This window comes from Gigantopelta aegis, chromosome 15 (assembly GCF_016097555.1).
Source record: "Gigantopelta aegis isolate Gae_Host chromosome 15, Gae_host_genome, whole genome shotgun sequence".
NCBI lineage: Eukaryota > Metazoa > Mollusca > Gastropoda > Neomphalida > Peltospiridae > Gigantopelta > Gigantopelta aegis.
This window is the reverse complement of record NC_054713.1, coordinates 46,035,622-46,062,672: the sequence shown is the minus strand read 5'-3', so window position 1 is coordinate 46,062,672 and position 27,051 is coordinate 46,035,622. Positions and strand designations below refer to the sequence as shown.

At 42.1% G+C, this 27,051-nt stretch overlaps 1 protein-coding gene across 1 annotated transcript in view; it reads right to left on the bottom strand.

Annotated features, from left to right (window-relative positions):
* LOC121390454 (tumor necrosis factor receptor superfamily member 11B-like) overlaps nucleotides 1-21,811 on the bottom strand; it is a 30,425-nt gene extending 8,614 nt beyond the window's left edge. Inside the window, exons 1-3 of the mRNA XM_041522273.1 lie at nucleotides 21,646-21,811; nucleotides 8,461-8,553; nucleotides 504-819 (exon numbers count right to left, since the gene is read on the bottom strand). Coding sequence (XP_041378207.1) covers nucleotides 504-819; nucleotides 8,461-8,553; nucleotides 21,646-21,648 — 412 coding nt within the window. The 5' untranslated portion in view covers nucleotides 21,649-21,811. The remainder of the gene's footprint in view (nucleotides 1-503; nucleotides 820-8,460; nucleotides 8,554-21,645) is intronic.
* Nucleotides 21,812-27,051: the final 5,240 nt, after the last annotated feature.

Sequence of the window (27,051 nt, the reverse complement as noted above, 5' to 3'; positions counted from 1 at the left end):
GTTTGTTATTCTATTTATTACCTCAGCAATTTTTTCCTTTAAGAACCTTCTATTTTCATTAAAACTACATTTATGTAGAAACGAGGTTAACAACTTTATACACTATTCTGAGTATTTCTATAACTTTGTATTTTATTCACATTTGCAGATAATTTTTAAAAACTAATGTTCTATTTATTTTGTGACATTTTTTTAATGAGTTGTATTAAAATAGCATTTTATTAAAAAATTTAAAATCAAAAACTGAGAGATATAAATGCAAATGCTTCAAAGTATGCGACATCATTGTGTATGTTTGCCAAATTGTGATGACGTCATCTTTAGTACCGGCAAAGTCATTGGTTTGAAAGGGTCAAATAACCCAATAATCTTGTACATGTATGTTACACCAATGATTAAATAATAATTTCTCAGTGAGAAAATACGATTGTTATCTTCCCTGGTTATGAGTGCCCGCTGCCAGGGTAATAATATGCTAACTTGACCTCGTGGCGGGTGTTTACCTGGCGTTTCTATCTTCTGACAGTGCTGCTCGTCCAAGTTCTCATCATCCACCACCAGCTTGTAGCCTGGCTCACACGTGCACGTGATGTCTCCCGTTTTAGTGCATTTCGTCTGAATTTGGTGTTCATCAGAACACCACCGATGGCACTTCTCACAAGACTTTGCTCTTGTGAAGTCTGTAGAAAATGTTCCATCACGACAATCAATACATGTCCCTTCGATGAAATTTTCATGACAATCTTCCTCCACATACGTTCCCGGAGGACACTTCATACAGATGGTTTTCTCTTCACTGATGTATGTGTGAGAAACGTACTGTAAACATATACACAGATCTCACTTCACCAACTCAATGTATTTATATCAATGACTCTAAGCTTCAGATCTCACTAATTTGGAGGCAACATAGTCAGGGCTTAGATCTCACTAATTTGGGGGCAACATAATCAGGGCTTAGATCTCACTAATTTGGGGGCAACATAGTCAGGGCTTTAGATCTCACTAAAATGGGGGCAACATAGTCAGGGCTTAGATCTCACTAAAATGGGGGCAACATAGTCGGGGCTTAGATCTCACTAAAATGGGGGCAACACAGTCAGGGCTTTAAATCTCACTAATTTGGGGGCAACATAGCCAGGGCTTTAGATCTCAATAAAATGGGTGCAACATAGTCAGGGCTTTAGATCTCACTAAAATGGGTGCAACATAGTCAGGGCTTTAGATCTCACTAAAATGGGGGCAACATAGTCAGGGCTTTAGATCTCACTAAATTAGGGGCAACATAGTCAGGGCTTTAGATCTCACTAAATTAGGGGCAACATAGTCAGGGCTTTAGATCTCACTAAAATGGGTGCAACATAGTCAGGGCTTTAGATCTCACTAAAATGGGGGCAACATAGTCAGGGCTTTAGATCTCACTAAATTAGGGGCAACATAGTCAGGGCTTTAGATCTCACTAAAATGAGGGCAACATAGTCAGGGCTTTAGATCTCACTAAAATGGGGGCAACATAGTCAGGGCTTTAGATCTCACTAAAATGGGGGAAACATAGTCAGGGCTTTAGATCTCACTAAAATGGGGGCAACATAGTCAGGGCTTTAGATCTCACTAAAATGGGGGCAACATAGTCAGGGCTTTAGCTGGTGTAGAGTTGTCAATATTCAGAAATGCATTTAAAGTTATTTTAATCTAATTAACCTTAACATTTCAGTGGTTTTGAGGAGAAATATTTTGAGGTCAGCATGTTTGTAGTTAATATGGGCGCGACTGTGTTGGACACAGCGTTTTATCACGTCGACTTTGATTTAACCCCGATGGTTAAGTGGGGTCAATAAGACTGCTATTTTTGGAATCATGCAGCACCACTTCTGTCAACCCTTCCTTACCAAACATTCTGATTACTCTCGAGTACCAAATAAACGTACACCAATGTTTATTAAATTTGTGAAAAAATGTCAGTGCTTACGCTTATTCAGCACCCTACATTCAATTACATCTGAAAAAATGTTTTAACCCCCTACGCTAACTCGGTACCCAACGCTTATTACAAGTCTTAATTTATCAAATACTTTTAAAATTAGGGAGAAAAATTAGACAGAGTTACGCCCCCTAACCGCTTTCCGCTAACAGCAAGCAGAGCAGATTTATGAATGCCAGCCCTTGGCATTATAAATGTCCCCACCCATACTTTAAAAATAAACAAATGATACAGGCAAAAATTAAGTTGATGAAATTGTGTTTTGTTATAAACAACAAATATGCTATTCAACCTGAGTCATACCTACACACTGCAGAATTCTCTCCCTTGCCGGATATGCGCAATGCTATCCTTGCACGGGCTACCTGTAACTTCATTCTCGGTTCAAAGTCCACCCAAACCCACCGAGGGAAAGCCTCATAGGGGTGGGTGGGAGGTATAGTTTGTTGTGCTAGCACTAGGTAAGTATGAATAATAATGAAAATTAGAAACAAAATTTTCTAATAGTCTTATTCAACTTACAACAAATATGCTATAACGGACATGCAATGACACCGTTAGAGCACGTGAATTCAACATTAATGGGAGGAGGTAAGAAAATAGAGGACTTACCCGTACCCAAAAAGCTCCTTTGAAGTAATGACATGGAGATAGGACGAACCACGACATACGGTAACAAGGAGTCAAAAACTTTTGGGGCTTCCCAAAAGAAAAACTCATCCCCATGAAAGGGGGGAAAAACATCTCCCCAGGGAGAGGAAACGGTAGACAACACTACAAAAAAACCCATCCCTCAGAAAGGGGTGGAGTGTTAAACATGTCCGAAGCGTGAATCGATGGCAGTCGGGACGGAAAAGAGGTCGACCCCTTTCCGTTGCCCTGCGCACAGACACGACGTGTTGAGCCGCAATGACTGTCTGGATCCTAGGCGTACCGTCAGGACCAACCGCCATATCCCGGAAATAGAAACGGTCAAAAGTGTGCCGTCCTTTCCAAACCCCTGCATTCATGACCTTTATAATATCTAAAGAGTCATGAAAATTCAGGGAAGCAGAAATGGCTCGGATCTCATGTGGTTTAACAGAGAATTCCGTAGCACATGATCACCCGCTATCTCATATGCTAGCTTGATAGTAGCTGCTATCCATCGAGACAAAGCATTTTTTGTGACATCACCCGGCCTAAAGGTATAAGAAATAAACCATCTCTTTTTACCCTGCCGCCGGTTTTTCGTACGCTCCAAATAATACCTCAATGCTCTCACCGGGCAAAGAAGTCTATCCGAGTTATCAGATGACAGTGTACGAGATAAACTGTGAATGACAGTAGGTGGAAACTCTTCCCCCGGAGACTGGTTTTTAGCAACAAAGATAGGGTCGGTACGTAAAGTGACAGACTCGTCCGAATTGTAATCAACCAAATCATGCAAAAAAGCATGTATCTCACTGATCCGACGACAAGCTGCCAGTGAAACCAGAAACAGTCTTCACGTCAAGGCACGAAGACTAGCAAACCTCAACGGCTCATAAGGCGCACCCTTAAGAGCATGTAACACCAGAAAGACATTCCATTTCGGAATAATGGAAGGTCGTTCAACCGTGGATTGTAATGATTTAAGTAAATCATGCAATACCAAGTTCGTAGAAAAGTCACGACATCCACACTGTTTAAGAGTAGTGAAAATCGCAGCTCTGTGACTTTTCACTGTCATGAAAAACCAACGCCAGAAAGTACTCCGCTAAATCGTTGACAGTAGGCGATAAGGGATCGAAATCCCGTGCGTTCGCCCAACGAACCCACAACCGCCAGTGACACTGATAAACCGACTCGGTAGATATGCGCTTGGCTGAAGAGATGAGATGCGCAATTCTTGTCGAAAAACCTCTGCATCGCAAGGAAGCCCTGATAACCCCCACGCGTGAAGCCGGAAGATGCCACACCGTCTGACTCAGTCGCTGGCTGAGTAGATCGGACAACACCGGTAACCGGAACGGGACTGCCACTAACAGTGACAGGAGCTGTGGAAACCAGGGCTGCGCCACCCACAGAGGAGCTATCAACGTCACGTGACAAGGTTCCTGGACCACTTTGGTCAACACCTTGCCGAGTAAGACAGGAGGAGGGAAGGCATAAAAATCCAGTCCCGTCCAATCCATACTTAACGCGTCGTACTCCAACGCCAATGTGTCCGGTACCGGGGACACGAACACCGGCAATTGGTTGTTCAACCGTGTGGCAAACATGTCCACCTGTGGACTGCCCCACACCCGAAGAACCGCTGCGACCACCCCTTTGTTCAACATCCATTCCGTCTGAACAGGGGTATGTCGACTGAGGGCATCGGCTAACACATTCACTGATGAAGGAATGTGTTTCGCCCACAGAGTGGTCCCTAGTTGGTCGCAGAATTCCAAAATCACAAGAGCTTTGCGACCCAAAGTCTCCGATTTGGTTCCACTCCAACGATTGAGATATGCCACTACCGACGTATTGTCGCATCTCAACAAAATTCGACGGTGTCGAAGAACACACCGGAAATGAAGACAGGCACGATGCACTGCCTCCATCTCCAAACAGTTGATATGAAGCTTCCTCTCGGAGAGATTCCATACCCTTGAAATGTGTTGATCCAACAGATGCGCCCCGTACCCGTGCAGCGACGCATCCGTGAAAAGGATCAGATCCGGAGCAGGGGGGTGCAACGGAACCGATAGGGACATGCACTTGTCCGACAGGCACTCCTGTAGCGGATGAGTGAACCATGGGCCCAGAGGCACTATCATGTCCCAATTGTGACCGTCCCACCGTGGGGACAAATGCCACTGGAGTGGTCGTTTGAATCGTCTGAACCGCACGATCAATGAGGCCAGAAATTCGAGGTGGCCCAACACCACGTGGAGAGATCGTACCGTAGTACTTTGCTCCCCTATCAAACGTCGCGCCGACGTTTGAAAATTGTGGATACGCGCATTGGTGGGACGAACCGACACTACCACAACATCGAAGACCACTCCGAGATATGTGAAAATCTGAGCCGGCGTTCACTCCGATTTCACCCAATTGGGAATAAAACCCAATTGGAGGATCGTGTCCAAAACCAACCCGACATTGGTCTGACATTCCTGTTGCGACGAAGCTGGGATCAACCAATCGTCCAGATAGGTATGCATTCGAACCCCTAACAAATGAACATGACCTACCACCGCTTTTACCACACGTGTAAAAGTATGGGGACTCGTCGCCAAACTGAACGGGAGCACACGAAACTTGTACGCTTTCCCGTCGAACAGGAAGCGCAGAAACTTCCAAAACGCCTTGTGCACCGGGACATGGAGGTATGCATCTTTCAGATCGATCGACGCAGCCCACTCCCCAATTTGAAGCAGGTTCCGGACCGAATGAACCGTTTCCATTTTCATGGAAGGAACATCGACGTAGACGTTCAGTGGTTTCAAATTTAGGATTGGTCTCCATTCCCCATTTTTTTTCTGGGCGAAGAAAAGATGAGAATAAAATCCCGGAGTGTCCAGACTGACTCTCTGGATGGCCCCTTTGTCGAGAAACTCGGCAATCATACTCTCCACTAAAACGCGCCGATCCGCGGACGGTAACGGCGGCATTCTCGGAGTGGAAGTAAGAGGGGGGCTCGAAGAAAAGGGTATTTTGTAACCGTGTCGAACGACCGACAGAACCCAGGGGTCGAGCCCAGGCAGCTGGCACCAATTTCGAAGGAAATGGCGGAGCCTGCCCCCCACGGGTATGTTTGCTAACGGTACCTCCGAAAGCAACTGCCGATCGTTCACGTACCCTCACCCCAACCGCTTACCACCCGTAGGCGCAACGCCTTTGGTGGACTGAGAACGGAACGCAGTAAGACGTTTGCATCCTCGCTTAGCGGAAGACGGGTTGTTACATGGTTGCCTCCTAGTGTCAGGAACCCTAGGGATCTGAGCCGACTGTAAAAAAGCAGCCTTTTTCACAGGAGGCGGCTTGAACCCCGAAAACGTGGACCGACGTTTACCAGAGGTTGAGGGGTGAGTGTTTGGGACTGGTCGCGACAAATCCTTGTCTAGGACAATATTAAAATCGGGACCGAAAAGTAAATTTTCCCATACCGAACGTGTACGAAAGAATGTCTTCGCAACGTTTGAGGCACTCAAACCCGCTAGGTAATGGTCACGCCGTAACAAAAGACTGCTCGCAAACAATCGGCCAGATAACTGAGCAATATGCTTAGAGGCTTTTGACGCAGCCTCCAAACAGCCTTTCGCCATCGCGGGAAGGCTCGACAGCCTTATCCAAGCCAAATAGGAACGTACCTAAATGGTTATTAACCTGGAACATCGACTTAGCCAGCCGTTCAAATGATTCCAGATCCGCGATTGGCAATGACACATGCGGCGATGGGGAACAAGCGGCTCGGACACTAGCGGGAACGACCGCCGGATGTTCGAGAAAATCCGCCCCCAACGTCTCATAGGAGTCGGCACGAAAAATGCGCACTCCTGTTAAGATTTTCCCCGTAGGCAGTGCCGTTCGGTACTCATCAACACCCACTCCCAGGATACGATCACTGCCAGTGATCAACACATCAATGTCACAAAGTGAACTGTGCGCCTCCTGTGCAAGTGGTAAACCCGACTCCTCACGAGGAGTGACCAAATTCAAAGAACGGTTCCCGAAGGAGACACCCTTGAATGTAGGCTAGGCCTCAACTTGAGGTATAGCGTCCCCGCATACCTGTCGGACCTGGTCCCTGACAAAAGCCAGAACTGCCGGATAATCGCACTCCTCCTCTACCTCCGAACCGAAGTGAGAGAGAGCTGGGTCAGCGACAGAATCCGGTCCAACCGACGCTTCCTCTGAAGCCAGGTCACGGTCCACTGGATCCCGAAGATCTACATGGACTCCTCCCCCTAATCGAGAAACAATAGGAACCGAACGACAATCCCTAACTGCATCGTCAAACTGCTGTCGAGACGCAGTTTCTGCTGGTTTTGGCGGAAAACCAGGAGGGGGAGGAATGGGAGCTGCACCCGACGGTCCCGTCTGCGAAAGCAATGATCCAAACTGAGGCGAAGCGTTCAAAAATTCCACAAAACTCCGAAACAACGTTTCCTGAAAGCTTAAAGGTCGTTCCTGCGCCAAGTGCGGAACGGTCGGAGTTTGCGGCCACAGAGTACCCCCCAGCCGAGGAGTATCTGCGTGAACCTCGTCCTCTATCGAGTAAAGTCGAAGAGGTAGGGACCAAAGACGGTGCAAACTGTGAGGAGATGTCCGTTGCTACCGAAGTCACCGGACCCTTGGGGTAAACATATGCAAACGGAGGACCCAAACGGGATGAGTCCTCCACCCAACGGTAAACATCGGTCGGGATGCCATCAGAGACGGATCCCGGCATCGGAACAACTGGCTCAGTTCGAAGCAAACTGGCAGAACTCTCCTCGGGCCTTGAGAATGCTGAGGTGCCGAAGCGACTGTCAGCAATCGAAGGCAAAGTCAGGGCCACCTGCTCTGCGGACGAAGCAGTGGACCTATGCACAACGGAGTGCATGTGCTCGGTAACCGATGAAATCGTCAAAACCGGTGCCGCGACGACTCCACCCTGCCCCCCTTCTGTTTGTAAAGGTAACCGTAACGACGATGGCGACGCCCGCGACGAAGCCACACAAACAGAAGAAGGCGCCGTCACTAACGAAGACGGCTCACGTACCACGGTCACAATAGGAGCCCAGGGGGGCGCTCCCGAAGTATCTGTAACTGTACTCGTAACACGGACCGACGAAGAAACACCCTTGTTTCCCCCCTTTCCGGACACTTTTCGAAGTGTCTACAGACTTATGGGACCTACCCACTAAGTCCAACTTGCCGACTACTGCCGAAGCAGACAACAAGATTTTGCTGGTACCCGAAACCTGAGTCTGCGAACCGAACCGAACCCACTGGTCAGGAGACCATGTGGCGCAGATCTCACACTGACAGTCTTGAGAACAAGACCGACAGTCCGGACACAACACGTGTGTGTCTTTACGTCGTAAAGGAAATGGACAACCATCTCGCGCACAAACTTTCCGTGTGCTAGCTGTCAACAAACTCGCGTCGGAAATGGTAAATTCAACACAGAATTCCCAACTACAACCGTATGTCAAGTTCAACCGAAAAACAAACACAAAATTACAAGTAAGAAAACTTTTTGCCAAAGCTTAACAGGTGTTAACAGGTGGACTGCAGAATTGAGAATGAAGTTACAGGTAGCCCGTGCAAGGATAGCATTGCGCATATCCGGCAAGGGAGAGAATTCTGCAGTGTGTAGGTATGACTCAGGTTGAATAGCATTTTTGTTGTGCTAGCACAGTAAGTTGAATAAGACTATGATGAAACAAGATTGCTGTTTTAAAAGGATGACATGTACATAAACATATGTGTGTGCAATAACAGCTTGTTCTGAATGTGCACATTAAAACACTTGACAAACATACCTTAAAAGTGGCCAAACTAGGCGTCTGAACTGGAACACAACAAATAATTATTGCTGTTAAACTGACAAGACCTTTCAAACTGTTTATCATCTTCTGAAATGGATAAAAAAAAATTAATAAAGAAAGTGAAAAAAATACTAGTTTCATGTATTTTCAATATATGCATACGAAACCATTAGTTAGGCAAACTGTATCCATAATTTTTCTTAATTCTGCAGAAAAAAATGTCTATCAAAACAATAAAATGATTCCATGTGACATCACATAAAGATGCACCTATCTAAAAAATATGTTAGTTCATCTCAATACATTTTAAACAAAATTTTTAAATATATTAAATCTTCACATTAATTTTATAAAATAAATTATTTATTACAGCCCACTGTTAACTTGTCCATCTAGGAGCCAGATGGCGCCTGCTTCTATTTTTTATATGTAGATACTACAAGGCTTCTAGATTATGGTAGATCTACTCCGGGGCTTCTAGATTATGGCTTCCCATAGTGATTATGGTAGCTAGCTACTCCCATTGCTAGTGATACTACGGGCTTTCTAGATTATGGTAGCTCCACTCCCATTGCTAGTGATACTACGGGGCTTCTAGATTATGGTAGCTCCACTCCCATTGCTAGTGATACTACGGGGCTTCTAGATTATGGTAGCTCCACTCCCATTGCTAGTGATACTACGGGGCTTCTAGATTATGGTAGGTCCACTCCCATTGCTAGTGATACTACGGGGCTTCTAGATTATGGTAGCTCCACTCCCATTGCTAGTGATACTACGGGGCTTCTAGATTATGGTAGGTCCACTCCCATTGCTAGTGATACTACGGGGCTTCTAGATTATGGTAGCTCCACTCCCATTGCTAGTGATACTACGGTGATACTACCATTGCTAGTTCTAGATTATGGTAGGTAGGGGGCTTCTCCACTCCCATTGCTAGTGATACTACAGGGCTTCTAGATTATGGTAGGTCCACTCCCATTGCTAGTGACACTACGGGGCTTCTAGATTATGGTAACTCCACTCTCATTACTAGTGATATTCAATGTTGGGCTAGTAATATAACTACTACTGTCATGCCAGACAGGGCTTCTAGATTATGGTAGCTCCACTCCCATTACTAGTGATATTCAATGTTGGGCTAGTAAATAATTACTATTGTCATGCTCGACAACTAGTGAAAACAAAGTCAAATGTTGCAGTTAAGTAGATTTTGTAAATATGAATATCCTCCCCCACCCCAACCCCTCAATGTTAGTGTTTTTAAGCTCTGTCTCCCCCTTTAGGTGACATATTGGATTATTGTATTAACTTAAACTAAAGTAGGGCTAGTGAATTTTTAAACGTGGCTAGTAAATTTGTTTAATTATTGATACCATGGCTAGTGGATTTTGTAAAAATTCTAGATGCCCTGGATAATATAAAATGTTTTAGTCGCAAAATGAAACGTTTTGTCACATATGCGCCCACATAGAGGGCTGTATTATGTAAAATGTGTAATCAATCTAGTGGAATCTCGTTGGGTCGAATACGCTGCAACGCTTGAACCAAAAACGAAGTCGCAGTTACACTTACACGCTGTTGACCAAATGGTTAGGTCAAACTACCCGATAGGTCAAACTCTTGGTTCTGGCCAACGGGATTAAAAAAAACTAAGAAATTAATCTGTACTGAGACAACATCCTATCATGACAGGTGTAACCTAGTTTCACTGACCTCAGTGGAGGATTTTTCTTTACCAGCTCCAACCCAGAGTGACTGTGAGTTCACCACCAGCCTAAATGGGGAGATGTAAGGCCACATACACATGGCCTAAGGTTGAAACAATCCCACCCACCCCCCAAAAAAATATTTCTAATGCAAGATTTTGCACACACCCCCACCCTAAAATATAGCACCCCAGGCCTGAGCCAAGTGGGCCTGTGCACTAAGATGGTTGTGTTAAAGGTCAACGCTCATGGCATATTATTAATACACAGTATATAAAACAAATACATAAAAATTACAGTATTAAAAATAAAAAAACAAAAATACCATCCCAGTTATTAATAAAGTGGCTTTTTGAAAAACGCTTGTGTAAAAAACCCACTGCTCAGTCGATTTGACCTACATCAGACCTGTGAAGCATCAACCGGCATTCTGTTAGTAGGTCAGCATGCCGACAGCAGAGAATGATTCTTTGAAAAACAGCCGATTCTTAACGGACGCTAGTTTAGACATTTTGGTCTTATCATCTACTCTAGTGGTACCTTCGATTGGTGAGGAACTGGTTGACGAGTACGCTAACCTAGTTACCTACCTACCTGTGAGAAGCTGGACACATGTTCAGTCCCGACTTTTTAAAGTGAGATATTAACATTTGACTGTAATAAAATATGTGTTCAGATCAGAACGCATTTAAAACAACAAGCAAAAATAAATAACATTTTATTCATTAATATCGCATAAAATAGGGATATGAATTTATTGTTTTAGACAGATCGGTATGATGCAATGCAGGTATGAACACATACAAATAATAATCCAATTTATCTTGTTCATTGGTTATTAAGCTTTTAAAGAGGCACGATTGTTTCATAACACATTCTGTGGTGTCCTAATCACTGGGAAACTGCCATCATTGATTAAAAGATGACCACTGGCAGACAGTTGAGGTATCGCATGTCGGTGTAGACAGCAGAGGCAATATCGCGCACCGATGTAGACAGACTAATTACTACATGGACCGTTCTTTTGTTGTTGAATTTGCACCCGAAGTCCAGAATAGACGGCATCCGGTGTCGACAGAATTTTCTTTTTCTAATAAATTAACAGTAGCTGAACGTGTATATATATATATGTGTGTGTGTGTGTGTATATATATATATAACACATACCAAGGCATTTAATATACCAGCCGTGGTGCACTGGTTGGAATGAGAAATAGCCCAATGGTCCCACTGACAGAGGTGGATCACAGACCATCATTAAATACTAAGTATATTATTATTAACCAAAGCGCATTCACAATCATTCGAATCGATTGGTACCTACTTCCTATACAAAATGTCATAAACTAGTAGACTTGATTGTTCGAAGTTAATCCTTTAATTGAATGACGAAAGGCTTATGTTCAAAAGCAATACACGTCTACATAGTTAGCCGACATCGGTAACTCCGACATCATGTGACACTGTCGGCTCACGACGAGATCAAGAATGCCAAATGGCTGTGTGTATTGCCAACGTACTACGACATCTGTGATTATGTAATGTCATTGTAAAGAGGTGTTTTTAGATGTTGGGTGCACGTTTGTTCCTAATTTGCTCTGTCAGTGTCCGGTGGTGTGAATTCCGGTGTAATGAACAGAATAACATTGGTGTACATTCGTTCCCGACAATTTATTGTTGGATGGTGTAAATGTCGTTGTGACGGAACATGCGCTTAAATTTGTTTCGCCTGTGGCGATTTTAATTGTGTTAGAGGGCTGTGTGCAGTTCCACATGCACTTAGCGCAGGTGGGCAACTTGTTACGTAATACTTCGCGCGATCGGGCATTCCAATATGCACTTAGTCCAGCTGTGGAGGCCATGTGGCGAGTAGTTACGTAATACCTCTGCGAGTGCGGTTTTTACAACCGTGATTTGGCGACGATGGCGTCAGTAAGTCTGATGATCAGAGAGAAATATACCGACGCTAGTAGAGGTGAAATATCAGATGATAGGGGGAGGTACCGCCTTGTATCCCCAGGCGAATTCTGATTTATAATAAATAGCTAGTTTTTAGAGATATCGAGAAGAACGGAAAAGGAAGCATCCCGGGAACGTTAGTCCGTTTGGACTTTGGTAAATATCATTTCTGCTCTGTGTATAACCTTGATGTGATTGATGTGGCTTTAAATATTTTAATACTGTATTATACCAATATTCTTTAGACAGTGTCTTCGGTCATCTGACGAAGTAAATCGTAGACTTTTTGTTCTAACATTATACGAGTATTTGGTAATATAAAGCTTAGCCAGTCATCCTAGACGACCTAGGTAAACTGTAGGTTATTGTCTTTATTGTGATAGGTACCAGTATTAATTCTGTGTCACAAGGTTACTGAACGAGTAGTTAGGGTTAATTAAAAATTAACCCGTTAGGAATAGAGCTGTAATTCCTTTATTAATTAAGTTCCCCTGGAAGCGTTCCTAAATTATTACACGTTACTGAACGAGTAGTAAGGGTTAATTAAAAATTAACCAGTTAGGAATGGTGTTGTAATTCCTTTATTAATTAACTTCTCCTGGAAGCGTTTCTCAATTATCACACGTGTGGGTGTGGTGTAACGGTGAAGTGGTTCGCTTATTGTGTAACTAGACACCTAGAGATTAACTAATTAAGTGATCAGTTCTGGGTTGTTATTATTGCTGTTATTAATTAACTACTACGGCTGTACATTTGTCAGCGTAGGATAATACAGATTCCAAAGTGTATTGTTTTTGTTGTGTTTTCTAGTGAGCTAAACGTGCTATAATAATATATACTTTATATAAGATCGTATCTCTGATCATACCTAGAGACGAGCCATACTAGGGTTTAACCGCCTGTTACAGAGAGATCTAATAGATATACAGTTAGGAGAGATATTTTGATAATCGTGTTTTATTCAGTTACGGGAATTATAGAATCCCCGTGACAGGAGTAGAAAATTGGGGCGCTCGTCCCGGATCTGAAACGGGACATGCATATTTAAAAAAGTATTGTTTGTAAATGGGGGCTTTATAAATTAATTTTTACAAATTACCAGAAGTAGCACGTTGTTCACTAGAAAATTAATTAATAATAAGTGCGTCATATCTAAACATGGATAAGAATTTGCTGGATAGGCCTACGCTCAGTGTAGTGGAGATTAAGCGAGCACGTAAGGCCGAGTTAGTTGAAATCGCGGGTGAGCGAGAAATTGATTTAACATCAGCTAAAACCTTAGGTGATATAAAGACAATTATTATCCAGGAAGTTTTTGGTGATAGACCTGTTATGGAAGACAGTGAGATTGTTCCAGAGATAGAGATAAATGAGTTAAGTGTGGAACAACAATTAGCTTTTAAAAAGCTTGAGTACGAAAGAGAGGAACGTGCATTAGATAGAGAGAGAGATAGAGAGAGGGATAGAGAGAGGGAGAGAGAAAAAGAAGATAGAGATAGAGAAGAGAGAGGTAGAGATAGAGAAGATAGAGAGAGGGATAGAGAGAGAGAGAGAGAAAGAGAAGAGAGAAATAGAGAAGATAGACATAGCGATAGAGAAAGAGAAGAGAGGGATAGAGAGAGAGAAAGAGAAGAGAGGGATAGAGAATTCCAGTTAGAAAAATTAAAAGTGGAACATGAGTTAAAGTTGAATACTGAAGAAGTTAGATGTGAGGCAGGAAATGGTTTTAACATGTCGGAGGCTTATAGATCAGTGCCTGTATTTGACGATCAGGAGGTAGACATGTTCTTTCAACTTTTTGAACGGGCCGCTAAGCAGCTAAATTGGCCGCAGTCTAAGTGGACATTGTTAGCCGTGTCTAAGTTTTAAGGGGAAGGCTAGTATAGCTTATAATTCAATGAGTGATGAGCGAGCAAGTCAGTACGACCTAGTTAAGGCTGCAGTGTTGAGGGCTTATGAATTACGACCGGAGGATTATCGTTTACGGTATAGCGAGTTGAGAAAAACGCAGGGTCAGTCTTATAGTGAGTTTGTGGCTAAGAAGGCAGGGATGTTTGATAAATGGGTGGTGTCTCATCAGGTAGAGTCATATACCGAGTTACGGGAGTTGTTGATCTTACAGGACATTAAAAATGGATTACCAGTTAGCTTACGTATTCATTTAGAGGATCGTGATGTCAAAAAGATAGAGGAGGCAGGCATAGTGGCAGATGATTACGTGTTAATATACAAAAGCTCAGGCAGTACCGGGTAGCTCTTTACAACAGGGTGATAAGAAGAAATTTCAGCCAGGTTTTTCCCGGGAAAGTAACTATCGGGGAGAGTCATCTAGCTGGTCAGCTAGTCAGGCAAGGAATGCACCTGGTGGGCAAAGTAAGGATAGACCTGCATTATCAGCCAATGCACGAACTTTTCGTCCACATTGCAGTTACTGTAAAAAGGATAACCATCTTATCGGGGACTGTTTTAAAAGGAAACGCGATAATGCGCAAGTGGTCGGTTTAGTGAGGTCAGCTCCGTTAGCGAGTGAGTTAATGGTTAGTCCCATGGCAGAGAAAGTAAACCCGTATGTGTCCACTGGTATGGTTTGTGATGTGAAACAAGAATTGAGTCCTAAGGCTATATCAATCTATAGAGATACCGGGTGTAGTCAGAGTTTGATCACACAAGAGTGTTTAGCTGGTATTGAAAATTCAGACATAGGACGTAGTTTGGCCTTAACCTCGGTTACTGGAGAAAAAATGGTTGTTCGGTTACATAACGTTTTCTTGTGTTCAAAGTTTGTGACGGGACCAGTCATTATAGGGGTTGTGAAGGACTTGCCCGTTGAAAACATAGGAGTTTTGTTGGGAAATGATTTGACTAGTCAGTGTTGTCAGCCGAAATGTGACCAACTGTTAATTAAAGACAGCACGTTACCAATAGAAGAGTGTGAGGTTGATGAGATTAAATATCCTGCGTGTGTAAAGACTAGGGCTATGGCCAGTAGGTTAGCACAAGACGCAGAGGATATTTGTGATTTGTCTGATACGTGTGTGAGCCATGAAATTGGAGTGGATGAGGTTATCAGTAAAATGGTAGATAAGTCAACTGACAAATTAAATGTGGTGGAACCTGTTGATCTCCCGCAGAGGGGAATTGAACCAGTTGTGTTTGATAGAGGGGATTTACCTTGTAATAGACAAGAGTTAATTCTAGAGCAGGGGGCTGATCCAAAATTGTTGGCAGTTCGCACTACATTGTTAACTGAGAGAGTATTGATGAATAAAAGAGTTAGGGATAGGAGGTTGCCGGCGTCCGAACTAGCTAGGAAGCAACTGAGCCATGCTCAGAGCAAAATAAAATCAGTGTTTGATAGGAGGGCTAAGAGTCGGGAATTTAAACCAGGGGATAAGGTGCTGCTGTACCTTCCCATTAAACGGGGTTCAGGTATTTCGGGCCCTATGTTGTGCACAAATGGGTTAAAGAGACAGGGTATGTGATAAACACTCCTGATAGGGTTAGGAAAAGTAGGTATTGTCACATCAATTTGCTAAAAGGTTATTTTGACAGACTGCCAATAGTTCCAGTGAGACCGGTCCAAATTGAGAGACACTCAATTTCCTGTGATGACATCAAGACTGCGGAGATCAAATTGGCCAACAGCCAGATTCTAGCAGACTTGAACCCCCAGCGAGCAAACTTGACTACGTCGAAACAAGACAATGTTTCCATTTGTCAGAACCTTCCAACAGTTACCAACACCTTAAGCCAAGATGTGCGCTTGGAACCCAACGCTACACAGATTCGACAGCATGCCTATCGGAGAAAACCTGGAAAACGTGCGACACTGAAAAAGAAAGAAACGACGTTCCAGTGGTCAGGTGAATGCGAGAAGTCATTCAACCGTCTCAAGCAGAGGCGCTACTCGTCTCCCGTGATGGCAGCACCAGACTACCGAATGCCGTTCAAGCTAGCTGTGGGTGCCAGTGACGTGGGTGCTGGAGCTGTGCTGTTCCAAGAAGACGAAGACGGACTGGACCATCCTAATGAAAGCCTCCAACCAGAGAGTTTTGAGGTGGAGTCTTCTTCTGCGAGAATACCCAATTACCATTGGACATATCAAAGGCACATCCAATGTAACCGCTGATGCCCTGTCCCGAAGTTGAACGTTATGATAATGTGTTGACATTCTTTATTTCTGTTTTGTTTATATATATTTTATTTGTATACCAGGGACTCAGAGACTCAGTGTGATTACTGGTAGTCACCTTATTATTACATGTGTTATAAATGTCCGTATGCGTCGGTTAACGCACCTTTTTGTTTTAATGTAGTATATTTCCCTATTCCTAGAGTAGAGGAAATATCCTTTTTGAGGTGGGGGTGTGTGACGGAACATGCTCTTAAATTTGTTTCGCCTGTGGCGATTTTAATTGTGTTAGAGGGCCATGTGCAGTTCCACATGCACTTAGCGCAGGTGGGCAACTTGTTACATAATACTTCGCGCGATCGGGCATTCCAATATGCACTTAGTCCAGCTGTGGAGGCCATGTGGCGAGTAGTTACATAATACCTCTGCGAGTGCGGTTTTTACAACCGTGATTTGGCGACGATGGCGTCAGTAAGTCTGACGATCAGAGAGAAATATACCGACGCTAGTAGAGGTGAAATATCAGATGATAGGGGGAGGTACCGCCTTGTATCCCCAGGCGAATTCTGATTTATAATAAATAGCTAGTTTTTAGAGATATCGAGAAGAACGGAAAAGGAAGCATCCCGGGAACGTTAGTCCGTTTGGACTTTGGTAAATATCATTTCTGCTCTGTGTATAACCTTGATGTGATTGATGTGGCTTTAAATATTTTAATACTGTATTATACCAATATTCTTTAGACAGTGTCTTCGGTCATCTGACGAAGTAAATCGTAGACTTATTGTTCTAACATTATACGAGTATTTGGTAATATAAAGCTTAGCCAGTCATCCTAGACGACCTAGGTAAACTGTAGGTTATTGTCTTTATTGTGATAGGTACCAGTATAATTCTGTGTCACAAGGTTACTGAATGGAGTAGTTAGGGTTAATTAAAAATTAACCCGTTAGGAATAGAGCTGTAATTCCTTTATTAATTAAGTTTCCCCTGAAGCGTTCCTAAATTATTACACGTTACTGAACGAGTAGTAAAGGGTTAATTAAAAATTAACCAGTTAGGAATGGTGTTGTAATTCCTTTATAATTAACTTCTCCTGGAAGCGTTTCTCAATTATTCACACACGTGTGGGTGTGGTGTAACGGTGAAGTGGTTCGTTTATTGTGTAACTAGACACCTAGAGATTAACTAATTAAGTGATCAGTTCTGGGTGTTATATTGCTGTTATTAATTAACTACTACGGCTGTACATTTGTCAGCGTAGGATAATACAGATTCCAAAGTGTATTGTGTTTTGTTGTGTTTCTAGTGAGCTAAACGTGCTATAATAATATATACTTTATATAAGATCGTATCTCTGATCATACACTAGAGACGAGCCATACTAGGGTTTAACCGCCTGTTACAGAGAGATCTAATAGATATACAGTTAGGAGAGATATTTTGATAATCGTGTTTTATTCAGCTACGGGAATTATAGAATCCCCGTGACAGTCGTAGTTACCACTGTCGTTGTAACGAGGTCTGACTGTACATACACACACACACATAACAAACTTTGTGTGTGCGGGTATGGTGTGTGTGTGTGTACACACACATACACGCATGCACAAAAAGTTTGTATTTAATTATGAAATACTGGCCCCATATTTTTAATCGTTCTAGGCTGGTACCCTCCACTGGCGTAGGCAGGATTTTATATATTGGGGATGGGGGGGGGGGGCCCCCACCCCCAACTATGTGTGTATTATATATATATATATATATATATATATATATATATATATATATATATTATATATATATATATATGTGTCTGTATGATTTTTATAAAAATAAATAGTTTTAAAAGTTTCATGGGGGTGGGGACGACTTCCTGTGGGCCTCCTCCCTACGCCACTGCAGAGGCGGCACATGGCATGGCCGTACTACTTTTAAAAGAGGCACTTTTGTGGGTTATATTTGTTGTATCTGTGAAAATGTCCTCAATTGAATTTGAAAGAAGAGTCTGGCAACCTTGAGACGTACAACTACATTTTACATTGGCGGTGGGGATACAGGCTTGGAACAGAAATGTTTAAAAAAATATAGCTGTCATATTTATCGACCACCTTAAATAATTGTGGTAATCCCCAGGGATGAAGTGGTCACTGCAGATCCTATCCCAACGTGATGGTCCTTTCCATTACGCACGGGTTCAGTTTAAGAATCATTTCCATGCAAACCCAGTGATTGTCGGTTTGTTTAAAGTTCGGAAAAACTGCTGCTTTGATATATCCTAACACTAAACAATGGTTCACCATATTTTACATTTGAAAACCATCTCCAAAAGAATATTCTATCCATACAATTCCACAGAATAAAATTATCGCGTTTTAAAAATACACGTGTTCCACCTTCCCAGTAAAATGGCTGTGAATCAAGCGAACATGTTATGCCGGTTAGCCACGTCACAAGGTCACGTGACTTAGGTCTTGGAGTCGACAGGCGTTTTGGCAAGCGATGGGAAAAACACAACCTTTTATTGCGAATATATTAAAAACGGTTAAAAAAAATTACATTTATTTTATTGATACTTCATATATATATTGTAAAAGGTATACGTAGATACCAAACAATAGTGAATTACGTTTTTGATAAATGTTGACCGTTAATATTACTGGTAGTAGTTATCAATACCTTTTAGTTGACCCTCCAGAAGATATCCCAAAATACAGGTGACCATCAGCATTGTAGGACTTCCTTCCCACAGGAAACACTTTTGTTGTCTAAAGTATGGATACAAGTTATTTAAGGGCAGGATGTATCCCAGTGGTAAAAAGCTTGCTTGATGTGCAGTCAGTCTGGGGTCGACTGCTATATCAAAGGCTGCTGTATGTGCTATCCTGTCTGTGGGATAGTGCATATAAAAGATCCCTTGCTACTAATGAAAAAATGTAGTCAGAGATGTCATTAATAGCCGGCACTCAGCGATTCTTTTCGCCAGCTATCAAATCAATTGTCGCTGGTTACTGAACTTCCAATAAACAATGCTTCTCGACCGGTTATTGATTACAGCCAGCCATGTGTTTCAAAATTTGCTGAACTGTTGCTTAAGCTACTCATTAAACCGAATGACCACTTCATTAAACAGGCACAATGTAACGGGAAATGTTTAGCGAAAAAGCACGACTATCTGAACTCCCAATTTTTGGTAACTGCCGTACGAGGTTGAAATGTTTTTTGTGATTGGACTACTAATGAAGGGATAGGGGTGGGGGACATGATTTAAAAATAGATCACTGGGTCATACTCTAGCCTCGCTTTCAAGGTGCAGGGGAATAAAAATGAAACGATAATGTCGGCAAATGCTTTTTACCGATTTTGTGCCAAAACTTGGGAAAACTAATGGTAAGTATCACATATTGATTTAAATAGTTACAGAATTACAGAAGTTGAATTGTTTATGTTTTAACATATTAATTGTTATTTAAATTGTATATATTAGATTATGTTTATCGTGAAAGGGTTGGTGCGTTGACTTGTGTTCCAAGTGTTCCAACTGCAAATATCACACATAAAATTTTAATTTGTTTGTTTTAAATACGAGGAATCTATATATTTTATATAATTTTTAAACTATAACTAACTTTATATTATCTCCATATGGTAGGCTATAATATAGCATTAAAACATTCTAGCGTTCTAAGCTTAATGATGGAAGCAAGACAAAGGTCAAGTTTTAACGTGCACATTCTGAGCGTCCTGGCTAACGTTCGCTAGACTGGTTTTTAATGCTACACAGTAAACCGAATTAGCCTTGACAAATGGAAACATAAATTTGTGAATTAGAAAATTCTGATATCCCACCACCTTCCAGGAAATGATGGGATGGCCTCACCAAGTGGGAAAAAAATAAGCCATGATTAAAAAATCTTCTCTTCTTCCAGAACTATCATATATGATTGAATAGTCTTCATATCTGTCAAAGTCCTTAAATGATTTCTAAAAATTGTTAGTTCATTAATTTTGTGTCCCCTGTCAAGGCTTTACATCTCACTAATTTGGCACAACAGGCTTTTTTTTTTTAGCAAGGGATCATTTATATGTACCATCCCACACACAGGATATAAAATACCATGGCCTTTTATATACCAGTCATGGCGCACTGGCTGGAACAATCCCGTTGATGGGGATCGATCCTAGACTGACCGCACATTAAAAAAAAAAACCCACATTTTTAGGTCTAAGTAATGAATAGAAATAACTTCTTAAATGTTACGTATATCGAACATACCGCCCTCTTCCTCTACCCCTAGAGCATTACGGAATTATTAACACCCCCTTACATGTAACATGTATGCCAACCGCTGGTCACTGACAAAATTTCAAGGCAAATCCCCCATCAAACCCTGGAAAGGTATTGTACCATACCTCTATGGATATAAATATATTTTGGAGGTATGAGACGACCCCTCAATCAAGACAGTTAAATTTGTTCAAAATCACGCGAGAAGCTCAATCACCTGTGCAAATCGCATAAATTCCCAGTTCTACTGGCGTCCCGCTAATTGAAGAAAAACAAGCTCGCCATTGGGTTTGCAGTTGACCTAGATAATGTAGATAAGCGAGCATTGCGAAACTATAGCGATGTGGTGGGCCTTTTATGTACCAAACAGAACTGGATCATCTATTCTAAATGTTTAAATAATAAAAATATTCCAGACACTGCAGCTTTAATGGCCGCCTATAATTTGATATTCACCTGCTATTTTTTATTTTAATGACATCACTGGTAGTGGGTTTCTTCTCTAAGATTAGATGTCGAAATTACCAAATGTTTGACATCCAACAGCCGATGATTAATAAATCAATGTGCTCTAGTGATGTTGTTAAACAAAACAAACTTTATAAAGTTATTTATTTTTGAGATGATAGGTTTTTTTTAATTGCACCATAGGTTTTGGGTTTTGGGTTTTTTTTCTCTTCTTTTTTATTTTTATTTTAAATTTTATTTATTTATTTTTTATTTATTTATTTATTTATTTTTTATTTGGGGGGGGGGGGGATAGATATTTCCAAAACAGTTTTACGTTTCTTCTTAGTCAAACCAAACTAAAATTATATACAAAAAAAGTTTTTTTAAGATGTTAATAGTTCTTTAAAACATATTCCATCATTTAACTAAAACAAAAACATCACCGTGATTGTTATATAATAGCCTTAAGATGCGCAGTTTTCAATCTGCGGCGTAATATCAAAGAATATTTCATTTCGAGGCGAGATTATGTATTAATCGGCACATCAGATGATGGTCGGAAATAAATCCAGCTACCCACTCCCGTAAACCTCTAGCATTCAGACTACGAAGTTCAAAATCAATAATCATAACAAACCAACCATCACTCCTTCCAATGCTAGTTCTAGATGTTTCCACGGAGTGTACTTCCATGACAAGACAAAATACCCATCTTACACCAGTTCCGGGTGGAAATTAGCTCCCTTTGTGCACCTGTTTTTGATGACTTTTTACACTTATGTCCCAAGTGAAATAATGTTCACTTCTAACGAGCTTTAGCGAGTGACAAGTGAAAATTATATTAAGAGGAAATTCCGTCACTCTGATCGGAAATATCAGTCAAATTCCGTATGTCTGTGCGTTAAGTACTGAATTATATTTTTAAAATCCAGGGCCGTACCCTGATCAAAATCCTAGTGGGGGGGGGGGCTACTTTTTATAAACAATGAATGAAACACTATACAAATTAAACCCCGAGATGTGTATGCTATTTTCTGGAGTAAAAACAAAAGTCGTCCCCCCCCCCTTCCCCTCGGAGGGCACGGCCCTGAAATCCATATAAATAGGCAGTTTATTTTGACAAAAGCAAGTTATTATACCAGCAAGTTAAAGTGGAGCAAGTACTATATCAATAACACCTAATCAAACATAATAGTCCAAGAGCTAGGAGGTGTGTGTGTGTGTGGGGGGGGGGGGGGGGTATTTAACTGAAAAGGTCTGAGCGTATTTTTGAATACCCTGATAAATGAGGTTGAATCTTAGTTGCCAAATCTATTCCGATTTTGAAAAATGTTGATGTTCTTAATAACAGTGTTAAAGTGGAGGAATTAGGGGTAGGGATAACTAAAATGTCGTAAAACTACGTAGCCTATATCAGGGTATTCAACAATACCCTCAGACATTTTGGACCTTTTCGGTTAAATACCCCCCCCCCCTCCCACCCCCACCCCACTCAACTTTTGGACTATAACCAGAATAGGGTCTCCACTGGTACTCTGGGGCATGGGCCGTCTAACAGCACTCATTTATAGTCCGTCCTTCCTCCTACAAATCGGGGCGGGACGTAACCCAGTCGGGCCAGTGGTACAGCGCTCGCTCGATGCGCGGTCGGTGTGGGATCGATCCCCGTCAGTGGGCCCATTGGGCTATTTCTCGTTCCAGCCAGTGCACCACAACTGGTATATCAAAGGTCGTGGTATGTACTACCCTGTCTGTGGGGTGATGCATATAAAAGATCCCTTGCTACTAATCGAAAAGAGTAGCCCATGAAGTGGCGACAGCGGATTTCCTCTCTCAATATGTGTGGTCCTTAACCATATGTCTGACACCATTTAACCGTAAATAAAATGTGTTGAGTGCGTCGTTAAATAAAAAAATTATTTCTTTCCTCCTACAAAAATCGGGGTTTTTGTTTGTTTGTTTGTTGTTGTTTTTTTGTAAATAATATCAGTTTGGTTTCACATAAAAAAGAAAAGTAAAATTGTTTTGGAAATAAAAAATATATACTATTTTTGTGTGCAATTTAGAAAACAATCGGCTCAGAAATAAATAACTTGTAGTTAGGGTCTCCACGAATAGGCCTACTCGGGCACGGGTCGAGTCTAGGAAGACTCGAGTCCCTGCACAGGACTCGAGTACCCGTACAAGGTGGAATACAATGATCAACTATAATAAAATGGACAATGTAGCACAATAATTTCAGCAGTAGATAATCAACAATATAAGTTGCACAATAATTATATACGGTCTCACTACACAGATCACTTCCGGATGAGAGTTGATTGATGACGTCCACTATAGTTCCTAATTGTGACACACGTTATGGTTCACATATTCACTTCTAGGAAATGGTGAAGAATTAAAACAATATGTATGTTTAATGGTAAGCCTCCTGGCTGTATTTTGCCCATGTTATTTTGTAATATTGTGCATCGACCTTTTGGGACATGGGTATATAGGTTGGACTATACCAATTCAAATCCCATAGGCGACCATGTTAACGTTTGTGTTTAAAAACACTATATGCAATATATCAACCAAACTGTGACCCATAAATATCAGTACTACAACCCCTACCTCAAAGTATTAACTGCAGAAAATGGTACCTTTCATGGCTCATTTTCGGTATAACCAGATGTTTCTGCAACACCCCTAGTTTCGCACAAAATTTTAGTACTTTTTTTTACAGGTACCCCATACATGTTCCAAGCACAAGGCTACTTGATACGGTGGTACTACATCAAATAAAATTGCATACATTTTTAGCCCAGATGAAACTAATTTTTTTTACAACCAACACACTCACATTTATAACCAATCACAGGACTTGTGGTGTTAACTTCTCTATCAAAAGTCGGTACACCTCGAACTTCGACCCAGCCGGAAATTAATTGGTGTAGTGCAACCTATAGCGCAAGTGACAGCCGGAGTGAATCGGTTAATAAACCACTTGTTCGGACCGGTACTACAGCCAGATGCGGTCATATAGCAAAAAACTGAGACGGAAATGTTCTCAATTTTGGAGTGAAAATAAATGCTTATATACTTTAATGTATGTTCGAAATGGTCTATGTTGTTAGTGCCAACGAGAACCCGTTCTATTAGCAATCTTCGTTTGAAGTTGGGCAATTTAACATGGGTTTCAATGGCAGATGACATCTGTGTAGTGAGACCTAATCATGCGCTAGTTTCTCTTTTTAAACTGGCCGTCCGTCCGTCACAACACTGGACGTATCAACCGGTTTCTAAATGCAATACAATGTTTAGCGCTGGAATTAAGATGTACATTATGCTATTTTACTTTATTCCTTAATCTCATTTTCATCATCTAGTGTAAGTGCCGGATACTCGTATATCGAGTCCGGGTCGAGTTTGACTCTCGAGTACTCGAGTTGAATATATTAGACTCATGGAGGCCCTACTTGTAGCGAGTTTCATAGTATGAAAAAAATACGTTCCCCATGGGTCAGACTATAATTATATTGTTTACATCATTTTGCCATATGGTTGCCACCAGTTATATTAGGCCTATAAGGCTATGGGGTATGAAGGGAAAACACAATACAAGTCGAATGTGTAGAAGAATTACAATAGCAGGATTTGGCATCCATGTTGAGCACAGGCATTAAGATGTATAATGCTATTTTACTTTATTACTTAGTTTTATGATCATCTTAAACACTGGCTTTAGAAGCGGGGTGGGGGGGGGGGGACGCCGACACCTACACCCATGGCAGACGTGCGTTACCACAGCTGGCCCTGAATGTGCACGTTAAACCCTATGACATGATGGAGGAGATGGTACAAGTTGAAACCTGCAACCCTGACAAGCGTGCGCTACAACAGCTGGCTCTGAATGTGCACGTTAAACCCTATGACATGATGGAGGAGATGGTACAAGTTTAAACCTGCAACCCTGACAAGCGTGCGCTACAACAGTTGGCTCTGAATGTGCACGTTAAACCCTATGACATGATGGAGGAGATGGTACAAGTTTAAACCTGCAACCCTGACAAGCGTGCGCTACAACAGTTGGCTCTGAATGTGCACGTTAAACCCTATGACATGATGGAGGAGATGGTACAAGTTGAAACCTGCAACCCTGACAAGCGTGCGCTACAACAGCTGACTCTTAATGTGCACGTTAAAAACAATCACACGGCAGGCGCGGATGCAGGATTTCTGAAAAGGGGGGGGGGGGGTCCAAATGCGATGACTGATCTCTCCTTTTGCACACATCATGCTCGGTTTTCAGAAATGGGGGGTCCGGACCCCATGGACCCGCTACTGCACGGACCTAATGGAAAAATGTGGCAGATTTCCTCTCCAAGAGGCTATTTCTCGTTCTTGCCAGTGCACCATGACTGGTATATCCAGTAGTAACAACGATGGTTTATATTTATCACTCATATGGTTTACAATTATAAATGGTCACATAAATATCGTATTTCACCCACGTTATATCTTTATAGCATATAGCACACGTCTGAGTGACGTCACTGGAGTTGCTATAGTAGCTACATGCTTGCGGCGGTCGCTGCTATGATATTAACAGTATTACCCGTTACTGTAATGGACGTCGCTGACTTTTATTAACCCTGATTGTGAAGCGATTACATTCATATTTAACGTTTGTTATAATGATGATAACTAGTTTAACGTGCCCATATACCACTAGGGTTTCGAACACGCCCATCCCGAGTCCGACCTCCGATAAGATCGGTGGCCTAACTCGGGATGGGGGGGGGGGGGGGGGGTAGGGGTTGAAAATGGGCAGAATTTTGAAAATAGCAATTAGTAAAAAAATTAATAGAATAAAGAAAAAAAAGAAAAAGGTTACAAGCCAAAAATAAAAAGAATTGACTGCTCGGCCGAATATTTATATAATTTGGAGCATTTTAGAAGGACAGTCCAAAATTAAATAAGAGAAAGAAGAGAGGATCGGACTATTTAATAATATTTTTTTTTAAAAAGAAGTAATTTCGACATAAAATTTTGAACGCAGATCTAAAATTTTAAAGTCCGATCGATATGTCCACGCGAGTGGCCTCGTTAAGGCCGTTTGGGTGCACAGCTTAAAGGGACGAGATGGGTTGCATCCCGTCAAGAAAATCCCTAGATTGACAGTCGATAGACGTTGAAGGTGTAGTGCTGTGCTGAAATACAGATCTTATCAGACTAGGTATCAGACTAGGGTATAGTCCAGTCGTCATGGTTTGGTATAGTGGTGCGGACGGGCCCGACTCCGGAGGATACGAGATGGTATCACTATAAAGCAAGGTAAAGTCTAGAAAAAAAGTAGTAGGGGCCGACCCCGCTTCCTATTTCTTCTTAGAGTGGAGCGGTCAATCTTCCAGTGCTGCTAGGACAGCCTCGGACATGTAGAGACTAAACGCGAACAACCGTGGCGTTCTGTAGAATGGCCGTCATACGAGTCACGAAAAAACACAAGTCGACAGTCAGACGGAGACATGACGTGGAGGCAAGGAATCTCGCTAAAAAAGAATCCAACCTGGTGGTGCAGGCTGTCGAAACGAGAAGCGTTCCAGCGTTCAATCAGTTCCAATGGCCGCATACATCCCAGTAGAAAACTTCATTTCGCTGACAAAAACAACAAAATGAAGGACCCCCAAGTCGAGCACATGAAAGCACGTGCAGTGTGCACAAGCGAAACAAACACGTCTTACCGCGTGGATCTCCAGACTGGGAATGGTTTGTTATAAAGCACACTTTCGCTCAGGAAATAGACAATTCCCAAACGCGTTTCATAAATTGCATATGACACTCCAGCTCATGTCATTCTCCCTCCTTGTCTCTGTCTGTCTCTGTCTCTGTCTCTCTTTCCCAGAAAGACATTTTTGAATATGGCGCTATGGAATTGAATGCATCCGCAGTCCACAGGATGTAGAGGGGGGGGGGGGGGGGGGGCGCTCCCCCAGAAAGAAAATGGGTTAAATTTAGGGTTAGTGTTAAGAAAATCATACCATAATGATTAGTCATTAATTTTG